Source organism: Eleutherodactylus coqui, chromosome 4, assembly GCF_035609145.1.
Source record: "Eleutherodactylus coqui strain aEleCoq1 chromosome 4, aEleCoq1.hap1, whole genome shotgun sequence".
Classification (NCBI taxonomy): Eukaryota; Metazoa; Chordata; class Amphibia; order Anura; family Eleutherodactylidae; genus Eleutherodactylus; species Eleutherodactylus coqui.
In genome coordinates this window covers 193597456-193617153 of record NC_089840.1, presented here as the reverse complement: position 1 = coordinate 193617153, position 19698 = coordinate 193597456, and the positions used below count along the sequence as shown (strand labels likewise).

Sequence of the window (19698 nt, the reverse complement as noted above, 5' to 3'; positions counted from 1 at the left end):
GCAATACTCTTCGAAAAGCACAGCTCCGGATTAAAAAAAACACAGGACAATACCCCAGGCCATGACATAATTCTGGAACTGAGTTATTGAATAAAGTTACAAGTAAAAGGGAAGATGTGGTCTGGTTGTTTCTGAGCTGCTGAATTGACTAGCCACCCAGAACCCCTGCTCCCAGGACTTTATACACAGACACTCTCAGAGTACCTACCGGACAAAGGTAAGACCCAGGGTTTTAGGTAACCCCACTGTTACAGAACTGCCATCTGGCTCATCTAGACACCAGTTAAATATACACAGATAGTCTGGACCGTTGTCCAGAACAAGCACTTTTTCCTCTGCTGTCACCCCTATTTCCTCATAGATTGTAAGCTCTTGCGAGCAGGGTCTTCACACCTATTGTTGAAATTGTTTATTAGTGTAATATTATATGTATTGTCTGATTTTGTATGTTCTTGTACCCTCTGATTTGTAAAGTGCTGTGGAATGTGTTGGTGCTATATAAATAAAGATTATTAGGATTTCTCATGAATAAATTAGATAGAAGCAGGTTGATGGTTGATCTGTAGAATGAATGATTGTCTGGTGAACAGTCATTTTGCTGACTTAGCGACATATACATTTTAGTCCATTCAAGTTGGACATGCGTTTTCAGCAACTCAGTGCAAAAGATGAACAATCTACTTAGGAAAATTCTTTAAAAAAAGTGAATAGGGTTGGATGGGGAGCTTCTGTTTGAATACCTTTATTACAAACTAGAACCCACTGGTTCAAACCTCTAGCGACTGGAGGGATGGAGACAGGCATGCAGGTATGTGGCCACTCCAACTGAGTTAGTCCCTCTTGTCTCCTAGCCATTAGCAGTACTTGCAGCATGCAATACTTTTTCCAGTGTCCCTCTTTTTGCCCATATAGTATTTCATATGTCCTTGCTTAGAGACCTCCAGAACTGCGTTCCCACTGTGTTATCACCAATGCTGTACCAATGCACCATTCTGCCCTTCATAGGAAAGACGCACACCACGTGTCCACGTTTTTGGACCCACTTGACCTCGCCCCTTCAATCACATTTAACCCCTTAACGACAAGCCGATAGTGTTTTTACGTCCTCCCGAAGTGGGCTTTATTCTCTGAGAACGTAAAAACATGTCTCCTGCAGAGAATAAAGCCCCTCGGGCTCTGGACGTGACAGCTCCATGCTGTCAGTGTCCGCAGGTAGCCAACAGCATGGAGCTGTCATCCCGGGCTGCGGGGACCCCCCTCCCGGCATTGCGATCGACGCTATCCAATGGATAGCGCCGATCGCAAAAAAGTAAATAAAAGTTTGAAAAAAGTTAAAGATTCAGCTGCCCGGATGGATCGGATCCATCCGGGCAGCTGAAATTACTTACCGAGGTCCGGCACGCTGCTCCCCGCTCTCCTGGTCCTCCGGGTCCCGAAGCCGGCGTTCTGCACATGCGCGCCAGGCGGCATTGCGTCAGCCGCATGCGGAGAAGGCCTGACGGCCCGGGAATTTTAAATTCTCCTGGCTCCCGGCTCCCCGGTACCGCGATCACAGTTATACAATAGATAACGGCAATCGCGGAAAAGTTGAGAAAAAAAGTTAAAAAAAGAAAAGCTTCACCTCCCCTCATGGATCGGATCCATGAGGGAAGGTGAAAATACTCACCCCCCTTCCTCCGTGTTCTCCGGCCGGTGTCGGGACCATCCGCTGGCTTCTGCGATGTGCCAATGTGGCGCGCATGCGCAGAAGGCCGGCGAGCCCAGCAAATTCAAAATCTCCCTGTACCCGGCTGTCACAGATAGCCGAGTGCAGGGAGATATGACTGGGGACCGCTGTATGCGTTTTCCAGTCATATGATCACCGTTATCCATCTGATAACGGTGATCATATAAAGTTAAAAAGTAAAAAAAAAAAAAGTTAAAAGTTAAAAAAAGTTTAAAAAGTTAAAGTTTCATCTCCCCTTACGGATCGTATCTGTAAGGGGGGATGAAATTACGTACCCAAGGTCCCGGATTTGTTCCCTGGTGGGATGCTGATCCGTGGACCTTACCACAGCTTCTGCGCATGCGCCCGTCAGCATGATGGCGGACGCATGCGCAAAAGTGAAAGATTGCCCAAGAAATTTAAAATCTCCCTGCTGCTGGCTACCAAAGGTAGCCAAGAGCCTGGAGATGTCACGGGGAGCCGCGGTATGCGGTTACTGGTCACGTGATCGCCGTTATCCAATGCATAATGGCGATGACGTAAACGTTCTTAAAAAAGTGGAAGTTTCATCTCCCCTCACCGATGCAATCTGTGAGAGGAGATGAAACATCTTCTCGGAGGCTTCCACATTTGAATCCAGATGCGATTATCCTCCATGGACCCTTCCGGCTGCTGCGCATGCGCCTGCCGGCAAAATGCCGGACACATTCGCAGGAGCCGGGGAGCCCAGGAAATTTTAAATCTCCTTGCTCCCAGCAACCAACGGTCGCTGAGTGCTTGGAGCAGTGACCGGAGGCCTCGCTGAGCGGTCCCCGGTCACGTGATAAAGTAGCGATCTAATATTAGGCCGGTCATGCATGACCGGAGAGGAATTACGGGTTCTGCATGCGCTTGATCAGCGGTAATCCACGGCTCAATCGCATGCATTGGATTACACAATTCCCCCCAATTAGCGGGTCGAAATTGCGTAATCCACTCGCAGAAAACAGAACACAGCATGTTATATTTTACCGCGGATATCCACGACCTACAGCCCATTGTGCTCTATGACCGCGGATATACCCGCAGCCCATGTGCAAACACATTGTGAACGGGCTGCGGGTACCCGGGTCATCTCTAAGCGACGGCGCAGGAAATATAAACAAAAAACGGTGTACTGCGCATGACCGCCTGTGTGAGTAGGCAGTTATGCGCAGTACATTACGCAGCCCTACGCAGGGTCACAGCCGGGCTCACAGCTGGGATCCGCTGCGGGCTTCCGTAAGCGGATTCTGCATACGGCCGTGAGAGCCTGGCATTATTTAGATCGCTACCTGTAATCCGTAATTTACAAGAAGCCCCGGGAACGCTCGCCTTCATGCAGTTCCAGGAGCAGCTTGTTGAGCGCCTTCTGTGTGAGACCGCTGCACCGCAGCAAGATTACAAAAGCCTCACAGCGCCACTTTTTACACCCCATCCCCGCCGCTGAGGTCACGAAATACCCCCCAAAAAGCGAGAGAGGGGGTGGGGGATACCCGGTTTTCTTGCCCAATGTGCCCATCCCAACCAGCCTCTGTAATTACCCTGTCTTCGGACATAAAACACAGTTTGTATTATTACTTTTATCTAATATTTAGGGAATGCCAAAAAATGGGGATGGCGGGGGGGGGGGGGGGTAGTATTTTTAGGAAGTCAATTTATTTTCTGTATAAGTGGGCAATGGGGCCTGGAATTTATTCAGTTGTACCCTGAAATCCAGCGGGCATTCCCTACATTATGGGCCTAGCCATGTGTCCTGTAAGTAGTTTAGGGCCACAATGGGTATGTTTCTGAAGACGGGACAAACAGGGCTATCCATTTTGGGGTGAACGTCTTCATTCCTATGTACACCGTACAAAAAAACTGTTTTTAAATTGACACAATTGCCAAAAAAATGAAAATCGTAATTTTTTTCCTTCTGCTTGACTTAGATTCATTCAAAAACTATGAAGTCAAAAAAGTCATCTTACCCCTAGATAAATTCGTTAAGGGGTCTACTTTTCTAAATGGGGTCACTTGTGGGGGTTCTCCATCGTTTTGGTCACTCAATGGCTCTACAAGTGTGCAATAGGGCCTAAATCTCCTTCAAGCAAAATTTGTGTTCCGAAAGCCACCGGTTGCTCCTTTCATTTTGGGCCCAATTGTGCATACAGACGTAATACTAGGGCCACAATGGGTATGTTTCTGAGCATGGGACAAACAGGGGTATCCATTCTGGGGTGCAAATCCTCATTTTCATGTGTACTATAGAAAAAAGTCCTGTCTTTAAAATGACATATTTGCAAAAATATGAAATTTTAGTTTTTCTCTTCTAAATTGCATTGACTCCTGAAAAAAAACTGTGGGGTTAAAATACTAATGACACCCCTCAGTGAATACGTTAAGGGGTGTAGTTTTTAAAATGGGGTCACTTGTGGGGGTATCTATCATTTTGACTCCTATGAGCCTTTCCAATCTTGGCTTGGTGTAGGAAAACAAAGTGTTCCTCAAAATGCTGAAAAGTAATGTTAAATTTGTACGTCTCCTAAATGGTTAAAAAAAACGAAAGTTTTTCCAATGTGCACCCAAAATAAAGTAAACGGATGGAAATATATATCTTAGCAAAAATTTCTATATTATGTTTGCACATATTTAAGATATTGCAGTTGGAAATGTGAAAAAATGACGATTTTTTCAAAATTTTCCCAATTTTGGCGCTTTTAATAAATAAACACAAATTCTATCGGTCTTTTTTTCCCGCCTAAATGAAGTACAACATGTGGCGAAAAAACAATGTCAGAATCGCTTGGATATGCAAAACCTTTCTGGTGTTTTTCCATGTTAAAGTGACACATGTCAGATTTGCAAAATTTGGCCTGGTCATTAAGGCGCAAACAGGCTTGGTCACTAAGGGGTTAAATAAACAGTTGTAAACATAACATTATGCTACAAGGTGGTGCAAATTCCCCACTGATGCTTTTTAGTGAGTTCACACCAATAACTCTGTAGAAGGGCTACCCTACTACAAAAGATTGTTCATGGAAAAAAAGATTTTTCATAAGAACTAGAGATGAGCGAGCACCAAAATGCTCGGGTGCTCGTTACTCGGGACGAAATTTTCGCGATGCTCGAGGGTTCGTTTCGAGTAACGAACCCCATTGAAGTCAATGGGCGACCCGAGCATTTTTGTATATCGCCGATGCTCGCTAAGGTTTTCATTTGTCAAAATCGGGGCAATTCAAGAAAGTGATGGGAAAGACACAGCAACGGATAGGGCAGGCGAGGGGCTACATGTTGGGCTGCATCTCAAGTTCACAGGTCCCACTATTAAGCCACAATAGCGGCAGGAGTGCCCCCCCCCCCCCCGCACTGTCAGCATAAAGATCGTTCTCCTCTGCCATAGCTGTAACAGCTGTGGCAGAGAAGAACGATGTTAGCCCATTGAATTCAATGGAGCCGGCAATACAGCAGGTTCCACTGAAAGCAATGGGCTGCCGGCGTGCGCGAGATGAATTGTCGGGAAGGGCTTAAATATATAAGCCCTTCCCTGCAATTCATCCAGAAATGTGTAAAAATAAAAATATATACCGTATATACCGGCGTATAAGGCGACGGGGCGTATAAGACGACCCCCCCAACTGTCACCTTATACGTCGGGAATACAGCGGAGCAAAGAATAAAAATCATTACTCACTTCCCCCGGCGTTCTGCGGCGCTGCTGCAGGCTGTCGCTCCCTCCTGGTCCCCGGCAGAGCATTGCTTTCTGGACGCAGGGCTTGAAATGGGCAAACATCGTTCTTCTCTGCCACAGCTGTTACAGCTGTGGCAGAGAAGAATGATTTGTCTTCTATATGTTCTCAATGGGGTCGGCACTGCTGCCGCCGGCCCCATTGAGCGCATATAGAGAAGAGAACAGGAATCGCAGATCGCACATAGGTGCGATCTGCGATTTCTATGACCTAAGAAGGACCGTTGGGGTTCTTGAAGCCTAAAATCACTCCTAACGCTCTCCCTATAGCAGCACCGGCATCAACAGCACTTTCCCTGAACTATGTCAGAATGCATCTGTGGCGAGCCACGGGCGGGCAGATTTTAATACTCGGGTGACACCTAATCTCGCCAGCCACTCACTGCAGGGGGGTGGTATAGGGCTTGAACGTCGCAGGGGGAAGTTGTAATGCCTTCCCTGTCTTTCTATTGGCCAGAAAAGCGCGCAAATTTCTCAGGGAAGAAAATGAAAGTGACTCGAACATCGCGTGGTGCTCGTCTCGAGTAACGAGCATCTCGAACACCCTAATACTCGAACGAGTATCAAGCTCGGACGAGTATGCTCGCTCATCTCTAATAAGAACCAAAGTTCTTGAAATGAAAATTTAAAACATGGCCAATTTTCTTTCAGATGATCACGTTTCTCTTTGGTCAGATAAGATGATCATTTGTTGGTAAAATGTAATGGTCATTATTCTTTTTTTAAATGCTAAGAGTAGGCAGTTCTAAGCATTTTTACAATATGTTTATTCTGCCTTTAATGTATCTCTAGCAGTGCCCGATGTCTTGTCAGAATTTCAGTGCATCAGGTTGTATTACATTCAATTCAGTGAGACACTGACACAATGCATCGCGTCCTGGTGGAAAGCGGGTACAATGTGAAAAGAAGAAACTGTATTCAGAACAGAACAGCTTCTCCTCCCACAGCACCCATGGCCAGGCAGGAGGCTAGAGAATTAGAAAAGTATCTAATGGGGAAAATATGTAGATAAATGAATCAAATAAAAGGCTGTAATTTTTATTAAACCATTGTATGTAAGCTGCTGTGCCTGCATTACAGATGACAGTGCTGGCACAGTGAAGAACAGAGCTCCGTATTCAGATATGCAGCCAGCTAAAGACAGTTATCCCTAGCAGTGCTTCTCATAGCTGATTAATATGTTTTCTACCAAAACTATACAGGATAAGCTCGATAATAGAGATGAGCGAGTATACTCGCTAAGGCACATTACTCGAGCGAGTAGTGCCTTAGCCGAGTATCTCCCCGCTCGTCTCTAAAGATTCGGGGGACGGGGAGCGGCGGGGAAGAGCGGGGAGGAACGGAGGGGAGATCTCTCTCTCCACCCTGCTCCCCACCGCAACTCACCTGTCACCGGCGCCGGCCCCCGAATCTTTAGAGACGAGCGGGGAGATACTCGGCTAAGGCACTACTCGCTCGAGTAATGTGCCTTAGCGAGTATACTCGCTCATCTTTACTGGATAAACATATTGCAGAAACATTCATCATCGCCTATTCTTTAGAGTACAGTAAAAATAAATACATTGACAGTTACATCTTAAATTTCACCTTACGAATGATCGATTTAGTTGGATTTGTCCACTTTCATCAACTTTAGTCTAATGTTTACAGCCACCTTAAACACCTGCATTGGCTAGAATATAAAGTTGTATTAAAGTCCTGAATCTTAGCTTTCGAGTGATAACAGACTCAATATTCTATTTACAATGCTCGGGGGACAGCACTCATTTGAAATTAAACAGCAGATTGAAAAGTTTTACTTATTAGTTTTGTGTGTGTGTAGGAGACAAGTGGGAGGCAGAAAACATCAAGTAACATCAGGGAGTTAAATCACAGTCTGTTGCTGTTATCTAGTGAATAGAGGATCTTTTTTTTCTTCTTATGACCCCTCTTACGTATCACAGCCTGTAAATGCTTTCTCTCCCCTATACTGCCTCTAGATACCCCAGGGGGAATGACAGGGGCTTTTCTTCACATCATCTGAATGCAATATGGACTTTGTGTGTTCCACAGGTCTGTTTATTAATAATCATGTAGGTAACACAGAAGAGAAATGTTCTTCATCTGCAGACTGTCTTATATAGTAAATTGTGTATTGAAATATTGATCTGTTCACCTTAATAGGCAGTGTTAATATACAACACTAATAGCGCATTGGTTAACCCCTTAACGACACATGACGTACAGTTATGTCCTGGGTGTTCGGGGTTTGTATACAATACAATACAGGTGCTGGCTGTTTCTTACAGCTGACACCCACCAGCAACAGCCGCGATCAGTGTGAACGCTGATCATGGCTGTTAGCCCTTTAAATCCTGCTGATAGTTCTGACAGTGACATTTAAATTGCCCGATCAAAATTCAAGGGTCCAGAACAGGAAGTAAAGGTTAAAAAAAACCTTTCCCCATATTTAGAATTCAAAAAAATAAAAAGAACAAAAAACAAAAACATATTTGGTATCGTTTTGTCTGTAGAAGTCTGATCTTTTAAAATAATACATTATTGATTCCTATGATCCCTAATTAGCTACTATAGACTATGCAAAGATGATTGCTCAAAACTGTCACTCAAGCTGTTGTTTTAACGATTTTTGAGCGATCATCTTTCAGTGTAAATGGGGTGTAAGATATCCTAGAATCAAGAAGATGGAGTATTTTACTATTTAGCTTGTGCAAAGCCAGTAGATACAATAAACTTTATTAACACAGTCCATGGAGTACAGCTATTAAAAGGCTGAGAAACTAGGGTAAACATAATACCCAGTGCAAGAATAGAAACTGTGATTATTCTATTTCTTGAATGCATACATGTTATAATAAATATGCTAATTAGATGTGTATCACCATGGATCCCAAGCCAAATGCCTTAGTTACCTTGCTCTTATACCAGCTCTCATCAAAGGCTTTTAGATAAGACAATTTCCTTGTGCTCTTTATCTCTATTATCTGCTCCAAAACATATCAACTGTATTTTTTTCTGTTTGTTAACAGGGGCTCTTTTGAGGAAGGGACTGCCCGATTTTGCATTGGGTGTGTTCTTGAAGCTTATGACTACCTGCACAATCGAGGGATTGTCTACAGAGACCTCAAACCAGAGAATCTTCTTCTCGATTCTGAGGGATATATAAAGATGGTTAGTAGTAAAATATAGTACAGAAGTGGCGAGACAAGTACAAAAGAAGAAGCACATTCAGAAAAAGTGTTTCACACTGACTTTTCTAGTAGACAAGAAGTAAATAATAGTTCTGCATATATATGAAGCATCTCCGTCATTTTACTGTATGATTTCTTCTCAGTTGACAGCTTTTTGATATAGAAAATGTTTAGCTTACTCACATTTGCAATATTCTAGACCACAACCTCAAACAGCCGTTCTGCCGTAGGAGAGGCCAGCAGTACATTGCCTAAGGTTTCAAAAGGCCGGTATTTGAGACGCATGCTGGTCAAAAATTTACAAATTTCACTGTTTTTGCTATTGAAAAACCATCAGCAAAGGAACACTAATACACTTGCCTAAAATGTGTTAATAAATGTACACTTTTAATGTACTGATGATTCGCATAACAATATTTGAAATACTTAAATATGTTAAATAAAATTTTAGTTTAAAAATGTTTATCACTTTGGATAAAAATTATGGAAAGTTGTTAGCAAAAATTGACAGAGAACGTCATTCATAATTGATGACTTTTAAACTTTTTATACTAAAAGATGTGCAGTTTGCTAGGACAGTCTCTAGTGTTATGACTCATACTTCGTTTTAAATTGGTGTTTATTCTGTCCATCAGGTAGATTTTGGGTTTGCGAAAAAAATTGGAGCAGGAAAAAAAACTTGGACATTTTGTGGAACTCCTGAGTATGTGGCCCCAGAGATCATTATGAACCGAGGACACGACTTTGGAGCAGATTACTGGTCACTTGGTATACTCATCTATGAACTCTTAACTGGAAGGTGAATATTCATTTTTTGTTGAATAATTTGGAACGGACGTGTCAATATACCATCAAACGTTGGCTATATATAGTACATTAAAACTTTCATATGAAAAAATTCCATGACAACCATTATTGGTTTATTCCACATTCTTTATAAACCATGTTTTTATTATTGCTATGGGTAGAATGGATTTTTGCCACTGTGGTATTTGACAGTAATAGAAGATTTTAGGCCTTTTAACACTAGCGCTTTCGTTTCTGTTTTCAAGCCCATACAAATGTGTTGGAAGAGAAGGTCTTCAGTTTCAATTCATTTCTATATTTTCCGTATCATTCCATTAAATACACTGGATCAAAAGGGCAGACTGCTACCCTTTCGTTTCCAGTTTCAAAAACGGAATGCAGATGGATCCTTCTTTTTTTGTACAGTACTCAATGGGTGGCAGATGAACTTGAAGACAATCTGTTTTCATTTGCCTGCTGGTGGTGATTTTTCAATGAATGTGGCTTAGTCCACTACTGGGGTCTTTGGTTCAAATCTCATCAAAGACAACATCAACTTTGAAAAACTCCATACAGCCATCACCATAGTTCAGATTTGAACCCACAACTCCAGTACTGCAAGGCAGCAGGTGGTAATACCCTGTTTCCCCTAAAACAAGACCTACCCTGACAATAAGCATTAGCCTAATTTTTGGAAAGGCTTGAAATATAAGCCCCACCCCAAAAATAAGCCCTAGTTGCACTACATAAAAAAAGATTACATTACCTAGCAGGTTCGGTCCAGGTCCCTCCCGCTGCTCTCTCAACGTTCGTCGCGGTTCATGCAGTCCACAGCCGCTCATAGAACAACTCTTCCTGGTTAAGGGAATCATAAATCCCACCTCCAGGAAGCGATGGCTGCAATTAGTTCTTCGACCGCTGCATTGATTGGCTGAGCAGCGGTCAAAGAACCAATCAGCGCCATCACTCACTTCCTATAGGCAGGATTTATAAATCCCGTAACCAGTAAGTGATGTTGTATGAGCTGCTGAGGACTGCGGAAAGCACGTCAGAGCTGTGGAGAGCGGCAGGAGGGACCTGGACCGAGCATGCTACGTAAGTATAATAAGACCTCTACCGTAAGTAAGACCTAGTGCCTCTTTTGGGCACTAGGGTTTTTTTGGGGGGGAAACACTGTAACTGAGCTACTAAGCTTGTTATTGCTTCTTTTTTTCTGGTGGAGGAAGAAAAAAAGAAAAACAGAGAGAACATACAAAGTCCATGCAGATATTATGTATGGTCAAATTTGAATCTAGGACCACAGTGTAGCAAGGTAACAGGGGTTATGACTAATCAACCATGCTTTTTCTTTCTTCTTCTCCTTCTTTATTCTCCTTATTTCTCCTCCAGAGAATGAGAAGAAAGTGAAGGGAAAGGAGGAGTAGAGAGAAAATAAGAAGATGATGTGTTTATTCTTCTTAGTCTTCTCTTACTATTCTTCTTACTCTTCTGTTATTATGTCTCTGGCAATGAAAGAACAAGTGTTGTGGCTCAGTTTTAGCACTGTTGCCTTTTAGGTTCAAATCTGACCAAAGTTGAGGGCTGTATGGAGTTTTTCAACGTTGATGTTGCCCTTGATGAGATTAGAACCTAGGACCCCAGTATTGCAAGACAATAGTGATAACTAATTAGTCATATTCATTGAAGAACCTCCACCACTTAAATGCCAAATAAGGGATGTAATTCGAAAGATTAGAGATGAGCGAGCGTACTCATTAAGGGAAATTACTCAAGCGAGTATCACCATTTTCGAATACATGCCTGCTTGCAAGAAAAGATTCGAAGGCCGTCAGGGGGGCGGCGGGGGAGAGCGGGGGGAAATCTCTCCCTCCCCCCCGCTCCCACCTGCTCACTCCCGCAACTCACCGCTCACCCCCGCCGGCCCCCGAATCTTTTCGGATGAGCATGCATGTACTCGAAAATGGCAATACTCACTCGAGTAATTTGCCTTAACAAGTACGCTCGCTTATCTCTATTAAAGATGCTTTTTTATTTCACTTCTCTTTTTTTGATTTTTTTAAAATCATTTTGATCATTTTTAATAAAACGGAATCAGTCGAAAAAACACTAGTGTGAACATAGCTTTATACACATATATTTTTATACCAACAATATAATGCACGATGCATAGTGCATCTTAACACTATAATTGTATAGTCGTATAGATCTATAGATGGATGGTCGTATCAACGTATTGCCTGCCACCTGGTCTGCTCTAACAAGATTGTTAGGAGGTGTTGGTGCAAGTGGATGTATAAGGGCACATATGCAAGGTGACAGACCACCAGAAGGGGGGATTGTCTGATTGTCTCACAAGCACAAGCAGCTCCAAATATTTAGTTGACCGCCATCCAGAAACAAGTGAAACCATTATTACAGGCCCCTGTGTCTGTTGGAACTATTTCCATATGCTTGGCTGAAGGAAATTTGGTCTCATGGCACCCATTATCTTTCACGTCCACCCAATATCACCTCCGTTTGCAGTGGTCTCATGAAGGACAAAACTGGAATGCTACAGAGTGGAACCGGTTGTCTCCAGCGATGAATCCAGGTTTTGTTTGGGTGCTGAAAATGACTGTGTTCATGTCTGGAGACCTAAGCATGAGTGTATAAATTCTGCGTTTGCTGTGAAACAGCACACTGCCCCCACTGCTAGTGTGATGGTCTGGGGGGTCATCGCATAAAACAGCCGGTCACCCCTAGTAGTAGTATGAGGGACAATGACAGCTTAGCGATATGTTCAGGACATCCTGCAGCCACATGTGTTCCTCTCATGGTGGCTTTCAAGAGGTAATTTCCAGCAGGATAATACTCACCCTCACACTACAATAGTGTCACGGGAAGAACCCTACAACATTGTTACACTTCCGTGGCTGCCCGGTCGCCAGATTTATCACCAATAGAACACGTATGGGACCATCTGGGTCGCCAATTTCGACAGCCTACGAGTTTTGCAAGATCTAGAGGCTCAGTTACAGCAAATGTGGATCAATATGCTGCAGAGTACTATATGGAACCTGTAAGCATCCATGCCCACCCATATCACATCATGTATCCAAGCCACTGGCGATCCAACAGGGTACTAGAGCCTCCATCCCTACTCATATCAAATCTTATATCCAAGCGAAGGGGGTACAATAGGGTACTAGAGCCTCCGTGCCTGCCTATATCACATCTTAAATCCAAGCAAGAGGTCACCCAACAAGGTACTAGAGCCTCCATACCCACCCATATCACATCTTGTATCCAAGCTAGAGGTTGTACAACAGGGTACTACAGCCTCTATGCCTGACCGTATCACATCTTGTATGCAATCTAAAGGCAGCACAACAAGATAGTAGAGCCTGCATGCCTGCCCATATCACATCATGTATGCAAGCTAGGGGCGGACCAACAGGGTACTAGTGCCTCCATCCCCACTCGTATGAAATCTTGTATCAAAGTTAGAGCTGGTACAACAGGGTACTCGAGCCTCCTATCTGTGCATATCACATCTCCTATTCAAGCTAGAGGCAGCCCAACAAGGTACTAAGCCTTCATACCCCCCTGTATCACATCTTGTATCCAAGCTAGAAGCGGCCCAACAAGGTACTAGAGCCTCAATACCCCGGTATCACATATTGTATCCAAGCTAGAGGTGGTACAACAGGGTACTGGAGCCTCCCTTCAAGTGTTCAGCTTTCTACAAAAAATCCTTTTGCTCTGATATTGTAATCACTTACTTATATCAACATCACAATCACACAGAGAAAGTTTCATTCAATTCCGACAGCACCTTCTAGGGAAGGGATGTTTGTTTCCTTAAATGACTGTATATAGACTGTTAGATCATATAAGGCAGGTAATGATAAAAATGTAGTATAATGGCACAAGGCTGAAGTAGTGTTCAGTAGATACATTTTCTTTGATTATTGGAAATTAAAAGGTTTCATCCATTCCTTTAACAAGTAAAAGCTCTGAAGCTGCATATGTTAGACTTAAAATAGCTTATGTTATTGTATGATAATTCTTCAAAGTTGTATAGTGTGCTTTAATTAACCTTTCTCAAAGAAAAGGTGTAACTGTTATTGCAGCCTTGTTAGCTAAATTGGAAACTAAAATACAGAATTTTCCAATAGCCAACATAATTTGAGTTGTCTGAGATAAGAAACATTTTTTGTTTTTAACAACAGTGCCAGTCTTATTCATAGGTCATATCTGGTATTGCAGCTCAGCCTGTTTCAGATGATGTCAAAATTAGATTGTGTTTGTAAAACTTTTTTGACATATATACAAAGCTAAAGACAATATTCAGCTTTCTAATGCATGTGAATGAGAAAAGACAAGTAAGCCTTGAGAGAGTATAACATTTATGACAAGTGTATCTGTTTTCTCAGTCCTCCATTCTCTGGGACAGATCCCATCAAGATTTATAACATGGTGCTAAAAGGCATTGAAAAGGTAGACTTCCCGCACCGCATTGGACGTCGCTCCGAGGACCTTATCCGTAGGCTGTGCAGGTAATTAGACTTTATGTATTGTAAGACTGGAACTGGTGTTTAACCCATGCGAGATACGGCTAGTGCTTTACTGAAAGGTTAGTGACTGCTTCAAAGGTTCTCTAGCAGGAGATGAAGAAAAACCCAGCCAATGGATATGAAAGCGTTCCACGGGGACACTACTTAGTAGGTTACTGGCAGGTAGGAGAAACCAGGGAGAAGCAAAAGAAGAATGAAAAGTGATTATAAAGGCTGATAAGGATATAATTAAAGCATAAAGGGAAGTTTTTTTAATTCTGTTTCTCTTACTTTCATGAAGAATTCATGTACTTAGAGTTACCATGTGTTTGAATACAACCTAATCATTTGCATTAAACACTCTTTATGATGATAGTGTATTGCTAAAAAGAAGTGAACAGGGTTGAGTAAAGCAAATGCACTGCACATTAACCCTTTGTAATACAGTGTCGGACCTTGTTGGACATTGAGATTTCTCTGGATAGCCCCATGTCTGGTAAGATCCGACACTTTTTTCTAACACTATGTAGAACAGAGGGCCGTCATCGGAGTTCTCTTCTGCATATATATATATATATTACAGTATGCAGGAGAGAGGTCTGATAGCCAGCCTGTCTTCTGCATATGTATATTACGATGCTGGACCTCTCCTGCATACTGTAATATACATATATAATATACATATGCATATTATACATATATAATAATAATATATAAATGTATATGTATGCATATGGAATATAAATATTAACTCATGTTTAATTTTCAAAAATTGCTAATAGAATCATCATGACGGTTCATTTTACCCATGTGATGGTTTTACTGTCCTATTCTTTCTTCTTCAGCTACCAAAATTATTTTTGTACTTTTTTTTCTGTATAGGGATATTTTTTTTCACTGACATTTTTTATCTTATTAAAGGGGTTGTCTCGCGAAAGCAAGTGGGGTTAAGCACTTCTGTATGGCCATATTAATGCACTTTGTAATATACATCGTGCATTAAATATGAGCCATACAGAAGTTATTCACTTACCTGCTCCGTTGTTGGCGTCCCCGTTGCCATGGCTCCGTCTAACTTCGGTGTCTTCTTGCTTTTTTAGACGCGCTTGCGCAGATCTATCTTCTCCATTCGGCTCGTCTCGGCATCACCGGCATTTTGGCTCCGCCCCCTTGTACGCGTCATCGCGAAGCTCCGCCCCCATCACATGTGCCGATTCCAGCCTCTGATTGGCTGGAATCGGCACATGTGACGGGGGCGGAGCTTCGCGATGACGCGTACAAGGGGGCGGAGCCAAAATGCCGGTGATGCCGAGACGAGCCGAATGGAGAAGATAGATCTGCGCAAGCGCGTCTAAAAAAGCAAGAAGACACCGAAGTTAGACGGAGCCATGGCAACGGGGACGCCAGCAACGGAGCAGGTAAGTGAATAACTTCTGTATGGCTCATATTTAATGCACGATGTATATTACAAAGTGCATTAATATGGCCATACAGAAGTGCTTAACCCCACTTGCTTTCGCGAGACAACCCCTTTAAGTTTTGTTAGTAGTAAAAAGCTAACAAAATATATGGTTTTTTTTTCTATTTACAGTTGTTTATATTTAAATTTTGTATATTTACACTAAAATAAAGTATGGAACGGGTTCCTCACTTTGTTTCAGACATTTTGATATATAATTTGTAGAATCTTAGATTATAAGGCACATATCGCAACAGTTTTGTTGGCGTCGGCGGTGGGTCATTTTCTTTCTTATGTATATATTTTTATTTTATTCTGTATTTTTTTTACTTATTTTGTAACTATTTTCTTGTCCCTCATGACATCATATAAGATCTCTGTTTTGTTTTTTTTTATTTCATACTTTTCAAATGTAGCTGGGGCATTCATAGGAGTAGAATCCACAGGAGTCCCAGTTACAGGGGAAAACATCCCCTGTAGTGACAATAGTCACTGCTAGAGCTGATCTGGGTCTACTAGCACTCTGCAGCTCTGCTGTGGCAGGGGCACCCGGCGGTCACATGATCAAGGGGCCAGATAGCGGAACAAACACTTATGCCTTCATTCTTTATTACATAGCGCTCATTGAGTGCGCTGTACCTTAAAAAGGAGAATGCAGAAGCGGGTAAAAAAATCACTTCTCTCTTCTCCTCCGGGTCTTCCGCTGTGTCTGACAGCCAAGGAACCAACCTACTACTGCTTGATTGCAGGAACAGAGGCCTTAATCCTGGACCGCACTTCTACTATCGACCGGGATTAAAGCCCAGGATGAAGCACACTTGGTCCTTCAGGAGTTAAGGCAAATATATGGAAAGACTCCTCCCCTCCCCCCTCAGTTTATTCTTATATATTTTACTACATTGTATTATATCTTCATTACATAGAGCAGTGCATTGTCTTCATATTTTTCTCTATTGATAGGAATGCTTTTTAAAACAATTCAATTGAAAAATAGCTCAATTCCGTTCTTTGAGAGCAGTGTACAAGGAATACTCTTGGCGACAAAGAAACCCTAGGGACATCAGCCAGCGTCTTTATCCATTAGTAATATAGTCTTCTGAAACCGCGTGTGCCAGCACTCAACTATGTTTTATGTTCAAAACAACCATTAAAACCTGGTACAGTCTGATGTACAAAAGCTTTTCAAGCAAAAAGTTTTTATTTTCAAACCCCTTAGAAAGAACAAAAACTTTTCCCTTTTAGATTTCTTTTTATATTTATTTTGTGGTTTTTTGTGAAGTAGTCTATTGTCTTTTAAGCAGAGAACAACACAGAGTTAACCTTTTGTGTGTTGTTGCTTGTTCTATGTGTGGAGTAGACGACTGGAAATTTTGTAGTTATTGCTAAAGTGAAGTTTCCAGTTATAGTTGTTCCATATCATGAGGTGCATGACATCAGGTAAAAGTTCGATGTTATTTGGGAGAGATTGCTGAAAATCGCTAAAGATTGCTAAAAAAGATATTGTATCTTATCTAACAGACTGCTAATGTAATTCTCGAATCTGTATTTACATGGGTTGTCTCACAAAGCCAGCTCCTTTTCAAATGCCTTATTAGAACTTCTTGGAGAGAGGTTCCCCGGTCTGGACACCCCCTTTATGTACCAGAGCATAACAGTGGCTTTTATTCTGGCAGACTCAAGTCATCTGTGCATTACAGCTCCCAAAAAGATGGAATACATAGTGCCCAAAAATATATGTATTCCAAGATGGTACTAATAAAGACTACAGCTTGCTCTGCAGAAAACGAGGCCTCAAACAGCCAAAACGATGAAAAAATAAAACGGTTCTGGGTCTATGAATATGGCAACAAAAAGCAATTTTTCATCTAAAAATGTTTTCTCTTAAAAGCAGTAAAACAGATCATACAGATCCACAAAACAAAGTTCATATATCATATGTACTGCACTATGAGCGCACCAGGTAGGACAGGGGTTCCTCATTCTGGAGATATAGTGAAAACTGGGAAAACTCCTTTAAGGTAATTTGTGTTGTAGACTTTATTTCGAATAGGATTCTGTACATAACGAGAACATTGTTCTTCCTCTTTACAAGTCATTGGTCAGACCACACATGGAATATTGTGGACAGTTTGGGGCTCCGGTATTCAAGAAGGACAAATCAGAGCTTCAGCGGGGACAAAGACGGGCAACTAAAGCAATAAATGGAATGGGGTTATCAAATTGGGGTTATTTAATTTAGAAAAAAAGATGGCTGAGGGGCGACCTAATAACTATGTATAGATATATCAAGAGACAATACAGAGATCTCTCCCATCATCTATTATACCCAGGACTGTAACAAGGGGGCGCTCTAATAACTATGTATAGATAAATCAGAGGACAATACAGAGATCTCTCTTTCTCATCATCTATTATACCCAGGACTGTAACAAGGGGGCGCTCTTATTACTATGTACAAATATATGACGGGACAATACAGAGATCTCTCCCATCATCTATTATACCCAGGACTGTAACAAGGGGGCGCTCTAATAACTATGCATAGATATATCAGAGGACAATACAGAGATCTCTCCCATCATCTATTATACCCAGTACTGTAACAAGGGGGCGCTCTAATAACTATGTATAGATATATCAGAGGACAATACAGAGATCTCTCTTTCTCATCATCTATTATACCCAGGACTGTAACAAGGGGGCGCTCTTATTACTATGTACAAATATATGACGGGACAATACAGAGATCTCTCCCATCATCTATTATACCCAGGACTGTAACAAGGGGGCGCTCTAATAACTATGTATAGATATATCAGAGGACAATACAGAGATCTCTCTTTCTCATCATCTATTATACCCAGGACTGTAACAAGGGGGCGCTCTTATTACTATGTACAAATATATGACGGGACAATACAGAGATCTCACCCATGATCTATTTATACCCTGTGACTTTAACAAGGGGGCACGTTCTACGTCTAGAGGAAGGAAGGTTTCTACACCGACATAGAAAGGGGTTCTTTACTGTGAGAGCAGTGAGACTATGGAACACTCTGCCTCGGGACGTGGGGATGGCAAACTTGATAAAAGAATTTAAGAGGGGCCTGGACCTCTTTCCTGAGCGTAACAATCGTATATGTTCTATCACTGATTACTCCAGAAGGGCCGGTGATCCGGGGATTATTCTGATTGCCAGATTGGAGTCGGCAAGAAATTTATTTCCCTTAAATGAGGAAAACTGGCTTCTGCCTCATTGGAGCTTTTTTGCGTTCCTATGGATCAACATTGGGGGGGGTAGGCAATAGGCTGATGTTGATGGACATATGTCTTTTTTCGGTTTAACATGCTATGTTACTAGAAGTTAAAAAGTGTTCATAACAAGTAGGAATGCACTAAACAAAAGTACCTAGATTAGCCAATTAAAGGGGAAAGACAGGGTGAAAAATAAATATTGATTAATATCTTCCAATATCAGAGCAATGGTTTCTGATTTGACAAAATATTATCCTATGCAATTTATTTTCTTTATTAAACTCAAGGTTGTCTTACAAAACTATAAATTAAGCAATTTTAGTAAAAAGCATTAAAATACTAAAAAATACCTTTTAGTACTGGTAGTTTCTAGGGAACAAATAATAAGATAGGACTAAAAAGAGTTTGGGATTAAGGATGAAACCGAGCTGCAGTAAGGGATAAACTTGTAATCTGTATTCTAAAACCAACAAGAAATAGATTACACTTATTCAGGAAGGAATTAAAACGAGCCTGAATGAAGATGTAATGCTGTGGCAGAGAATACCTTGTATTTGTGCAAGATCACACAGGAAATTAAGGCAAATGCACTTTATATGTTTTCTGACAGTTAACAGAGGATCCATTAGGAATTCTATACTCAGGATGTGAGAACAGGATATCCTAAATGTTATTGTGCTAGTAAGAAATATAGATGAGAAACGCAAGGATACATTCCGTTAACATAAAAAGATTCACTTGTAACCCCTAACAGTTTTGGATGAGCTCAGTTCGCTCTGCAGGAAAAGGACATTACAGTTTTTGACAAACTGAGCTCGTCCTACTTCAAAATACTGTAGCTCCAGTTGTATCAGAGCTTTTAGTGTCATTTTTAACTTTGTCACTATCACTTACCAAACCAGAGCTACAGGTGTTTGAAGTGGGGTGGAAATACTGAATTTGCAGCTGTCAGTGTTCAGTGGATGTGCAGATCAGAGAGGGAGGGAAAAGGGAAACCAGCCTGAAATAGAGAAGATCTGTGA

General features: G+C 41.8%; 1 protein-coding gene across 1 annotated transcript in view; it reads left to right on the top strand.

The window, feature by feature from the left end:
• LOC136625914 (cGMP-dependent protein kinase 2-like) overlaps positions 1–19698 on the top strand; it is a 214899-nt gene that overhangs the window by 164973 nt on the left and 30228 nt on the right. The window contains exons 14-16 of the mRNA XM_066600510.1: positions 8480–8621; positions 9277–9440; positions 13843–13965. Of these exons, the coding sequence (XP_066456607.1) occupies positions 8480–8621; positions 9277–9440; positions 13843–13965 (429 nt within the window). The remainder of the gene's footprint in view (positions 1–8479; positions 8622–9276; positions 9441–13842; positions 13966–19698) is intronic.